Source organism: Sander lucioperca, chromosome 14 (genome assembly GCF_008315115.2).
Source record: "Sander lucioperca isolate FBNREF2018 chromosome 14, SLUC_FBN_1.2, whole genome shotgun sequence".
NCBI classification, from domain to species: domain Eukaryota; kingdom Metazoa; phylum Chordata; class Actinopteri; order Perciformes; family Percidae; genus Sander; species Sander lucioperca.
In genome coordinates, this window is record NC_050186.1 from 33,739,213 (window position 1) to 33,751,108 (window position 11,896).

Genomic DNA, 11,896 nt, shown 5'->3' on the forward strand with positions numbered 1-11,896 from the left:
AAGTTGTTGTGGTTGTGGCTAACATGTTCCACATAAAGCAAAGCGAAATACACACACATGCCCAGGACCTATACATGCACTAAATAGAGAGATGTCACAATGAGGGGGGCTGCCTATGACAGGTGCACCGAGTAGTGCCTTGCTTAAGGGCACCTTGGCTCCAACCAGTCCACAATCTGTTCTTGGTCCGCTTGGGGACTTGAACCAGCGACCCTCCAGTTCCCGGAGCCAAGTCCCTACAGACTGAGCTACTTCTACACCAAAGCTCACCGAAGCGGAGCATAGCCCAAAGCAGAGATTAAACTTTCTAGCGTGCGTCCTGCCAAACCATGCCCATCCGGGTAAAATACCAAGTCTTTAGATAATTCCGAGGAGGAACCAGCAACTCCCGTCTTCTGCAAGTTGAATTGAGTGTTTTTGTCAGCAGTTTACCTATACTTAGATAGTTTGTGTTATTGTTTGACTTTCAGGTTAGATCTAACAACACGACATCATGACTTCACTTAAACATACACGCCACTTTCCTAAAGCCAAGTGGCGTGTTATCTGTACGCATTTTGAGCTATCCGCGTGTATATCTATGCTGTATACAGCAGACAGCACAGTGTTTACATACACGCCACTTTCTAAAGCCACGTGGCGTGTTATCGCGAGGCTACGTGTTATCGCGAGGCTACGGTTGGTTTTAACGTCACACGCGGGGGAAAAGAAGAACTGGGTTGGGATTAGGAAAAGAAGAACTGGGTTGGGATTAGGAAAAGAAGAACTGGGTTGGGTTTAGGAAAAGAAGAACGTGGTATGGAAACAACACACGCGGAAAACGAAGGAAACATCACGCGCAGATTTTCGCCATTTCATACCACTCGCTACGGCGTCAATTCACACGCAAACGCAAGGTAATGTAAGTCAATGGAGGCCAAAAGGAGTTGATAAACACGCTGAAAAGCGAGTGTGCTTCTTCATAACACGCCAATTACGCCATACCAATTGGCGTGTCATACATACGCCACTTCATGAGAACAGTTAGCTTAGCTTCTGGTCTGCTTTTCCAAACAGGGCCGTGCCGACTGCCAAACAAGTTACTGTAATGTACTGTTTTGTACTGTATGGTACTGTACTGTACTGAAGCAACGTCATCATACAGAAACCTCTATCTGTGTCAGGTCACGTGGGGAAAAGTATTTAGAAGGGCATGCGAAAACAGCATTTTGACGCTAAAAATTATGTACTTGGACCAAAATGGGAATGTTTGGATTTGAACGTATAAGGAACACTACTAGAAAGCTACAGAACGATATTTAAAGAGAAAGTTATAAACTCGAATGACTGCTTTGAGTCTCCATCGTCTCTCAGTCTGCAGCAGCAGTGGCTGCTCTACGCCGCGGGGGGAGCCCTAACAGCCTGTGCTGTAATTCCTTACACCGAAGAAGTAGTGGCAGCCACAACAATAACACACAGCTACACCGAGAAGAACATCTACGAAATGTCCCGTTTTTAGCTCGGAAATCCTATTTTAACACATTTAGGCAGAACTTTTCCGCGAATAGCCCAAATCAAATCTGCACGGGAGGTCAAGTCAGGCGCCATGTTGTGTTATTAAAAGGAAATAACATGCTGTCGTTGTTGTGACGCGCAACCAATAGAAGCTAACTAGCTGCATCGTTAGCTTGTTTACAACCAGCTCGGTTTTCTCTTTAATGTCACTGGTCTCTGGTACCTCGCGCAAACATGGAGAGCTTATACAAGCGGAAAATGTTCGCGTCGATGCGGAAAACCAAGGTGGACGCATCAAAGAAAAGAAAAGTAATCGGCTTGCCAGCCTCCATCCTAGACGACAGTGACGAAGGCTCCTTCACCTCGTCCTCCTCCGGGTCCCAATCCGACTTCCAGAGCTCCGCGGAGGAGGACAGCGGGCAGGAAGACCGGGGCCGGAGCGATTCCGGGGCGACTTCTAGCGACGACAGCCGCTCCGTGACCCGCAAAAAGCGCTCCTTCCTGGGAGGCGATAACAGCTCCTCGTCTTCAAGTGCCGGGGAGGAGGACACAACAGATGATGAGAAGGGGGACAGGAGCCAGCCGAAGAGGATGGTGCAGCCTAAAAAGCGGAGCAGGCTGCAGCGACAGGACGAGTCGGACTCGGACCACGCGGAGGAGAAGCGGCGAGAGAAGGCGGAGGAGAAGCGGAGAGAGGAGGCTGAGAAGGAGAAGAAGAGGCAGAGACACAACAAGCTGCTGGCGCTGTCCCGGAGGATGAAGGCCCGGGTCCCGAGCCGGAGGAGGAGCCGCCTGAAGGAGGTAACGTTACACCTTTGGACCCCCTCCCATCACACACAGTCCCTTTTACCTTGTCTGAAAACAACTATCAAAAAGCAGGACTATCAAATCAAAGTCTTGACCGATTATGGAGAAAAAAAATCCTAATCGCGATTATTTTTGCTCAATATTGGAATCACGATTATTTAACACGATTACTCATTGCCTTTTGGAAAGATGTTGCAGTTATTGAACTTGAAAACACCAAGAGCTGTGAAATTTTTCTCAATACTTTTCCCGTTTGAACAAAATCAAGAGTTTACTTGCAGAACATAATGTGCAAAATAGTTGTTTCTTTGTTCTGTTTTTGCGATCATTAGGAGCCGCAATTGCGAACTACGATTTCCATTAATTGCACAGCCCTGGTCTGACACGTGTTCATATTTTCAGGGTGCGGGCGATGAGGAAGAGTCCAAAGACGGCGAGGACGAGGCTGGGGGTGATGAAGACGGAGGCGGAGGAGAAAACGGCAACGATAAACAGGCTGAAGAAAGTGAAGAGGGAGGCAGAGAGAAGGAGAAAGAAACTAAAGAGGAGAAAGAAGATGATGAAGAGGAGGAGGAGGAGGAGGAAGAAGAGGAGAAGTAAATCCACTCCGTGATGGAGAACAGAGGACTTTGAATGTGACAAACTAAACACTTAAACCGTCTGAAACTGACTCATAATAACTTAGTCTGTACAGTTTTCCCTTCTCCTGCAGCTTTTCAATTGGAAAACAAAATCCCCCCCCGAGAGCTGGAGTTACGAGGTTTACGAGTCATATCTTGTTGCTAGAGAAACAGACACTGCCGTCAAGCAACAAAAGAGATGTGCAGATGATTTGGAAAGACTTGTGGACCTGTTATGACATGTGTTTTGTGAAGGAGGCGGAGCCTGAAAGCGGCACACGGCTTTAGAGCGATGCTGAGGAAAAGTGGCTGATAGATATGTCACTCCTGGTTCAGTGATCATTTTATGTCATGTCAGTTTTATTTATACGTATATCCCAAAGTCACTTATCCCAGATAGATATGACACCCATGTTTCACCGGCAGCTATTGTGTAAAACCGCTGATAATTTGAAGGTGGTATTAGCTGTTGGGGCTTTGCCATAGCTACATATTATCCCTGTACGGCTAGCACAGAGAGTGTAGCCTGTTGGACTAAGTGTTAATGCAAAACCATGACAATTTTTATTTGTGTTTTTTTTTTTTTTTTTTTTTTTTACAGTAACTAGCAGCAGTGTTAAATGTGCAGCATGTAAGCGATTGTATCATTTATGCTAGCTAGATGCCAGTGCATTATGTAAAATTATGCATGGTTTTTATTTTATTCTAATATGATTGTTTTAAAAAGCAATTCTGTTAAAGGTGCCCTGTCACACATATTTCATTACTTTGTGGTAATGTCTGAAGTTCTACCATGGACTCTGTAACATTGTTTGTGAAAAAAATGCCTTGGTTACCTTGTGTCAAGCCATTCTAGCGTGGTATAGAAAGCCTGCAGGAAGACTCAGCTCGGTTTGTGCCAGTTCTCGTTAATATTCAACGAGCTAAGCTGCTCGACTCTGATTGGCTAACGGCTAGCCAATGAGAGCCTGGCTGTCAGCATCCTTTACCCAGCGCAACTGGGCGAGCTCGTGAATAGTAATGAGCTCAGGCAACACCACGTCAGACTGACCAGCTTTTTTAATTGGCTTAATTGGTTAATTGGCTTAATTGGTTTTCTTTTCAGTGGCTAGAGCTGACAGAGGAGGTAGCAGTTCATTTTCACATTCACCACATAACACAAACACATATGGACCTAACATATTTCAAAAAATGCAAGTAAAAACGTTTTTGTGTGGCAGGGCACCTTTTTAAGAGGAGTCATTTCTCAGTGGCTATCATTCACATGCCGTGAGACCAAATCTTTTTAGCTCAAAGTCCACTCACTGGCTTTTTCTGGAGCTTTAAAGGTCCCATGGCATGAAAATTTCACTTTTTGAGGTAGGTGTAAACCGAGCCCTGGGTATCCTGCTCTGCCTTTGAGAAAATGAAAGCTCAGATGGGCCGATCTGGAATCTCCCCCTTATGACGTCATAAGGGGAAAGGTTACCTCCCCTTTCTCTGCTTTACCCGCCCAGAGAATTTGGCCCACCCATGAGAAAGAGAGCAGACTGATCTCATGAAGTGGCGTATGTATGACACGCCAATTCGTATTCCATTTAGGCGTGTTATCAAGACGCATAATCGCTTTTTAGCGTGTTTATCAACGCAATTCGCCCGCCATTGACCTACATTACGAGTGAATTTTCGACATAGCGAGTAGTATAAAGTGACGTTGGTCCGCATTAGGAGGCTGGTTGGGGTGACGGACGGGTAAAACACAGGACTTTCACCCAGGAGAGCCGGGTTTGCGTCCCGCGTGTGGCGATTTTCAGCCGTTTTTTTTTTTGTTTTTTTGTTATTTTTTTTTTAAGCCTTCCCCAATGTTTCTTTCCTAAACCCAACCGTTTATTGTTTTCCTAAGCGTTTTTTGTCGTTACTTTCCGTGTTTTTGTCGCTTTTTTGTGTTACTAAAGCCTTTCCCAATGTTCTTTTCCTAAACCCAACCTTTTTTTTTTTTTTTTTTTTTTTTTTACATGTGTGACGTTCTCACGATAGTACGTCACGTTCTTGCGATAACATGGGTATGTTTACATCTGCTGTATACAGCGTAGACATACACGTGGATAGCTGAAAATGCGTACAGATAACACGGCATTTGGCTTTAGGAAAGTGGCGTGTATGTTTACGCAAAGTCATGATGCCATGCTGAAGAGAGAGACATCATGGCTTGCAAAGTGGCAGTTGGTCAAGGCCACACCTCCACCTTGCCCCTCTCCTCCTCAATAGCATTTAAAGCTACAGACACAGAAATGGCACATCCTAAGGAAAGCTCATTGTGGGACTGGCTCTAGTGGCTGTAATTCTGCACCGAGGCTGAATTTCTGGAAAGAAACTTCAGATACAGTATTAGGGGACCACTAAAGCCTATATAAAAGCATCCGAAGAGCACCATGTCATGGGACCTTTAAGTTCTTGTTTAGTTCCTGACAGCGCTTGGCAGTGACAAAGCAACTGAATGTGATGGAACTGGTTTCACAGGTTCTGGGTGGACCGTGGCTGCTGAGGCGTTTTGGCTTCTGCAGTATTCAAAGACATTCAACTCACCCAGCTGACAGCGCTCCCATTCTTTGTTGCAAGTCTCTTTTTAATTTACTTTTCGTTAAAAACGTGAGATTGTGACTCTTCTTGCAAACCAGACTCTTTGTCTTTGGGTTTGTGATGAAAACCCCCGTCTGACCGGGGAGGATGTAGACTGAATGATTTCAGCCACAAACCCAAACACTCTACATTTTATTGTACAGTAGCCTTTTATTTGTTACAGTTTAAAGGCAATGTTTGCAGGAATGTCTGCATATTTTTTTTTTTTTTTTTTTTGGTAGTTTAGTCCATCTTTTCTGTGAGTTTTAAGTACATTTGACTTGGCATCCACTCTGTGATTTCACAGCTTCTCCAATGGCAGGATTTATTTTTCAGGTTTTATAATCTTGTAAACTGAATATCATTGGGATTTGGACTGTTGGACCAAAGAAGACTTTTGAAGATGTCAACTTGGACTTTGGAAACTTTCTGACACTTTATAGCAAAAACAATTAATTGAAATAATAATGTATAGATGACTCGATAATGAGGCTAATCCTTCGTTGCAGGCCTAGGTTATCACCCAAACTGTCCGAAAACGCCCAGAGTGTTTGTTTGACTGGAGCGCCGATAAACCTAGCCAGTGAGCACAGATGTTCATTTGTCTCTGGGGACGGTGTATTGTAAAGACGATGTCGAGCTTCTCACGCTCTTGAATGAATGGAGCTGGTCCAGTTGTTATTGCGTGATGCTGACACTGTCAGTATGGGATTTTGGTCGCTGTTCAGAGACGGTCTCTAGCGTTGGATGTGAATGTCCGCTGACTCGCGGTCGATGACCTTTGACTGCTTACCAGTTGATGCTGTGCCAGTTCAAAAGGGTTGTACTTAGTGTCGTCATTAATTCATAGGTGTGTTTTGGGCGTAACATGCAAGAAACCAATCAGTGTCATCTCCCATTCCCTTTAAAAGCCAGGCACGTTTGGACCTTGGCGCATTGCTATTATGATGGCGGATTTGCACTGTAATATTTTTATTTGTACTCTTTTGCATGTTTGTGTGCTGTGTAACAAGCATAGTGTGCGCTCGCTGTGCTTAAGCCTAGGCGCATTTTACTAATGCGCTGTTAAAATAACAATGAAATGCTGCGTTATTGACTTTAGACCAGGTTTTTGTTGGTCAGTGGCGCGATCACTTCCCGCTGCCTCAAGATAGCAATACGCCCAGAATGCACCTGAACACACCTCCCTGTAAGACCAGCACGCCCATGGGCGCACAGATGGGCGCAGGTGCATTTATTATTTAAACAGCGTGGGCGCTGGACGGGAAATCGACAACTGCGTCGGTCTGAAACTAGCAAAGACACTCGCGTCGGGCTTAGCACTGCACTGCGCCGGGTGCAAGATAGGTTGCATTTACATTGCTGTGTTTTGGTTTAAAAACCAATATATTTGGCTACGTTTCCACCTGGCGTTCACACTGCTCTAAAGCCCCTAAATTGGAGAAAATTAAAAACACTTCTGACCCGTTTTGGTTTGGAATCTGCGGGGTCGTGTTGCCGTCTCAACGGCCGCAAACGGAGACCTTTGGCAACACCGGCAAAAACGTGCAGCCTCCTGTTTAGGATTGGGCATCGAGAACTGATTCCTATTTGGAATCGTTTCAAAAATTAGGATTCCAGTAGAATCGTTTCTTTATTGGAATCGTTTAGAGGATTTGGTTTCAAATCTGAACATGGGTTCCAAATTTAACACGCACAAGTTCTGGTTTCCGAAGCGACCAGGCACTTGGAGCACAGTAAGCAGAGCTCTAGTCTGGCTTTATTTTACTTTGAAAAAAGTCCTGTAAAACTGCAAACCACCATTGAATCAAAATAAAATGTTCCTCTTATTTGTGAAATAGGCACGTGACCCGTTTCAACTCCACCCCTCAAAGAATCGGAATCGAGAATCGATAAGAACCGGAATCGAAAGGAAGAATCGGAATTGGAATCAGAATTGTTAAAATCCAAATGATGCCCAACCCTACTTTTTATGTCCAGTATACGAGAATGTTGATGAGATATATGAGGTTAGGGCGTGTTAGCTTAAACAGAGATTAGATCTTCTACTGGAGCTAAAAACACTAGTTTGCACGGAGATCACTTTTGGCTCAAAATTCGTACATTTACATTGCTATGGTTTGGTTTTTAATCAGTCAGTCTTAAGGCTGCTACACACCGGGCTGATAATCGGCCGTTGGACAGTCTGGCGAGGTCGGTGACTCGAGTCTGTTCAGTGTGTTCCGTGCCGTCGTCCGTCGGAGCAGCTGTCGGCCTCCATTTTGGCTGACCTGACATGCTCAGTCGGAGACAGGGCAGTCGGTACTCACCCAGAAACGGCAAGCGGGATGAGCGTGACTAAGCCTCTCAAAATCTGATGAAAATCTTTTAAATTGACCTTTATTGATCTGAAATGAAGACATATTCAGCAACTGCACGGCCTATTTCTCACTTAAAATGTTTTCAGAAACGCGTTTCGGTGAACTATTTTAGTACAATATGAGATCGTATTCTGAATGAGTCGCCATTAATGGCCAGTTGAAAAATCCAAAATCTGGAAGCAGCAGCCAGACCCACGTGACGCGTTCGTCCAATCAGCTGCCGGTTTTAATTTTTTGGGCGACAATACAGATTAGCGCTGCCTGTGTTATGGAGACGTATTACGTCTCGTCGCATTGGTGTGTTCCGAGGCACTTTTTTGACCAACTGGGGGAGGCTGATCAGTCCAACTGGCTTTTCTGCCAACGGTCGGCCCGGTGTGTAGCTGCCTTTATGAAATCTGATCCAGTTCCATTCTGCGAATGAGGACTGTGAGATGCAACCGACAGCTCTGAAAAAAAGACGGTGTGTTTATTGCAATATATATATATATATATATATATAAAAAAATAACTTTTTTTTTTTTGGAGGCCTATTTGTTTATCCAACCTCACAGACCCCAAAACCTTTATCACTGAATTGAATATTTCCCACTAAAATGTTATCATAGCTGACAGGAAAGATGGACTGAACTATCAAAATAAGAGTCATTTTTCGTACATGTCAGAGATTCTAGACATTTCTCCTAATTGCAGGAAACAGGTTTGTCGTTTTCTGGTGCACTTGCTGAAAGCATTTATGTTAATATAAGAGGAGAAGAAATACAGTGTTTCCTGTATATAGAATTAGTTGGGGCAGTCCTCTTTAAAACTTTCTTTGCACTTTTCTATGTATTTATTTCTCTCTGAAGTCTGTCACAGTACTGTATTACAGTACTGTGTACAGTATTCATATTTTGAAATATTCCCTTCATTCGTTGTTGCCTTCACCTCCTTCCCTTCCTTCAATGTTTCCCTCCTTCCTTTTGTCCTTCCTTCTTCTATAATGGTGTGTTTAAGTGCAGTCATATAGATGGGGGGGAAAGACTTTCCTAATCATAAGCCCAGCCTGTTTTGCAGATTTCTGAGTTTTGACAGCTGTAAATAAGCTACCAGCTAGGGAGAAACTGAGCTGTAAAGAATTTTTTTTAAACCAGTTTTCGGTCTGCGGTTGTTTAAACTGAACTTACAGAGGGGTTAGAGCCTTGTGGCCTTTTTTCTGCTTTTCACTTAACTACTAGTGTCAGTACATTATACAGAATAGTGATGAAAAACGCACACGTCATAGTTGTCGCGGTCTTTTGTTGCTGTATATTGCTCCTCAGACCAACCTCGCCTGTTGAAACCACCTCTTTCATTAATAAAGTTTCTTTTTCTGACCGACCAATTTTGGTGTTGGAAATCATCGCAGTGTTTAAACTACATTTCCCATGATTCAGCCTGCCCTAGCTGTGAAATATTGCTGGTTTATTTTTATATGCAAAACGGAATCGATAAACCGAGCTGTCAGGACAGTAACTGTATCTGAACACCTCGTTCTAACAAATACATGACGACGTTTTGATTGGCTTTCACAACTACATCTCCCACGATGCTTTGGCATGAGCTTTCATACAGGGATTTCATACAGAAGCAACCAAAAATATAACCTTTTGCACTTTTTAAAAAAAAAAAAAAAGAATGGTGTAACGTTTTTTTTTTTTTTTTGCTTTTGGAAAAAATTGTTGAAATTCAAAAATATTTTGATATTTACAATGTGCAATTCTTCCAGTTTGCACACTCCCACTTCCTCTACGCTAGTGCTAGTTAGCTTAAAGAGCAACACACCTCTTCATGATGTCATAAACAGTGTAGAAATATGTAGAAATATTGATAACTACGGTATACTGTATATAACGCATGATATCGGCCTTTGTTTTCACACTTGTCTGTGGTGTATACCAGTTAGCAAACACGCAACAAAGATATTTTTCCAGAGCAGATCTTTATAAACAAACGACCGCAACATTCAGCATCCAACCATTTTTGTTTTGTACAAAATACTGACCAGAAACTAACAAGGATTATTTGAAGTGATTTTAATATAATCTTACATCACACTTAACGAAAACATCTTATGAAAATGATTTTTTTTTTGTTTTAAATGAAGGAAAAAGTTCAAAATAAAACATTTTCTTTCACAGCTGAGTCTTGTGTCTTTTTAGCCATGAAATGAAAAGATAATAAATAATGATTAGAATTTCTGGTGAATTTCTATTCAACAAGTTATGGTGCAAATGGAGCTTTTTTGCAGTTGTTCCCTCATTTTGTATTTGATAACAAGGTTCAAATACTTCATTTTGGTGAATTGGTGCTGGAGTAGCTCGTCTGCTGGTATCTTAAAGGACAAATCCGGCGCAAAATGAACCTAGGGGTTAATAACACGTGTACCGAGTCGACCGTTCTCTGGGATTTGTATTCATGCTTATCGAATGTGAACAGTTTTAGCGCAAACTGCTAATTAGCTTATGGCGCTAGTCGTCGGGGCACGGGTAAAGTAAAAAGAAATCGCTATTTCTATACCACTAAAGGCCCGGACACACAGAGCCGATAATCGGCCGTCGGACAGTCTGGTGAGGTCGGTGACTCGAGTCTGTTCGGTGTGTTCCGTGCCGTCGTCCGTCAGAGGGGCCGTCGGCCTTCATTTTGGCCGATTTGACATGTATAATCGGCGGGGCGGGTGCTGCCGGCAATCGGACTCAAATGACCCATCTGATTGGTGGAGAGCTAACCTGGAAACGGGGAGCGGAATGAGTGTGACTAGAGTCTCTCAAAATCTGACGAAAATCTTTCAAACTGACCTTTGTCGATCTGAAATGAAGACAGATTCAGAAACTGCACGGCCCATTGCTCACTTAAAATGTTTTCAGAAACACGTTTCGGTGAACTATTTTAGTACAATATGAGATTGTATTCTGAATAAGCCGCCATGACAGTCTGGCTTTGAATTTCCGGAGAAACCAGACCCACGTGACGCGTTCATCCAATCAGCTGCCGGTTTTCATTTTTGGGCGACAATACAGATTAGCGCCGCCTGCTGTTATGGATTACGTCGAATCGCTTTGGTGTGTTCTGAGGAACTTTTTTGACCAACTCGGGGACACTGATCAGTCCAACTGCCTTTTCTGCCAACAGTCGGCCGTCTGGTCAGTGTATCTGCAGCTTAACAAGGCTCAAAATATCACCACACTTCCACGGTAGCATAATGAGGGTGCCTACATGTAAACCAAAGCATTGAGAACTTTGTAAGTGTACAGACAGTTTATTAAAAAGATAGTTTAGAAAGAGCCTTCTTAGTAGTACAGAAATAGCGATTTCTTTTTACTTTACCCGTGCCCCGATGACTAGCGTTATAAGCTAATTAGCGGTTTGCGCTAAAACTGTTCACATTCGATTAGCATGAAAACATATCCCAGAGAACGGTCGACTAGGTACACATGTGTTATTAACCCCTAGGTTCATTTTGAGCCGGACTTTTGCGCCAGACTCTACTTCATTTTGATGTCCTTGGCCTCACATATTTGGCAAGTGCATAACTTTAGTTAGCGTGGATTGTTGATACGTTAGATTGTTATGTTATTGTTGATGTTGCGTGCCAGTTAACACAGATTCACAGAAAAGGTGCTTTTAACAAGATTAGGGCTTCGGTTTGATTTATTGTACAAATTAAACTGAAATGAATGGTTTATATCAACCAATTACTGTTTTTTAAATGTATTTTGATATCCCTTTTGCCTCTCAAAAAAGAGGAGCAGCCTCCTCTGCCTCTATGGACCAGCCTCCTCTGAGTATATATATATATATATATATATATATATATATATATATATATATATATATATATATATATATATATATATATATATATATATATATATATATATAATGTATGTCAATGTTTCTATATCAACTTTTCAAAAAAATGGCAGTTATTTAAATCTAAATTAATCTGAGTGTGAAAGGCTATACTAATTAGAAGGATATACTATTTTAGCTCTAGTT

The 11,896-nt window shown here is 42.7% G+C and overlaps 1 protein-coding gene across 1 annotated transcript; it reads left to right on the forward strand.

Annotated features, from left to right (window-relative positions):
* The first annotated feature begins 1,368 nt into the window (after positions 1–1,368).
* On the forward strand, positions 1,369–3,665 carry ccdc82 (coiled-coil domain containing 82). Its single transcript, XM_031287312.2, has 2 exons — positions 1,369–2,295; positions 2,704–3,665. The coding sequence occupies exons 1-2, from the start codon at positions 1,729–1,731 to the stop codon at positions 2,899–2,901; spliced, it is 765 nt and encodes a 254-aa protein (XP_031143172.1). The 5' UTR covers positions 1,369–1,728; the 3' UTR covers positions 2,902–3,665.
* The last annotated feature ends 8,231 nt before the right edge of the window (positions 3,666–11,896 follow it).

Bases quoted from the DNA above. Each gene is read 5' to 3' on its own strand.
- ccdc82 (XM_031287312.2), top strand. From the start codon at position 1,729: ATGGAGAGCTTATACAAGCGGAAAATGTTCGCGTCGATGCGGAAAACC. The intron at 2,296-2,703 runs GTAACGTTACAC...TCATATTTTCAG, and splicing joins GGAGGAGCCGCCTGAAGGAG to GGTGCGGGCGATGAGGAAGA.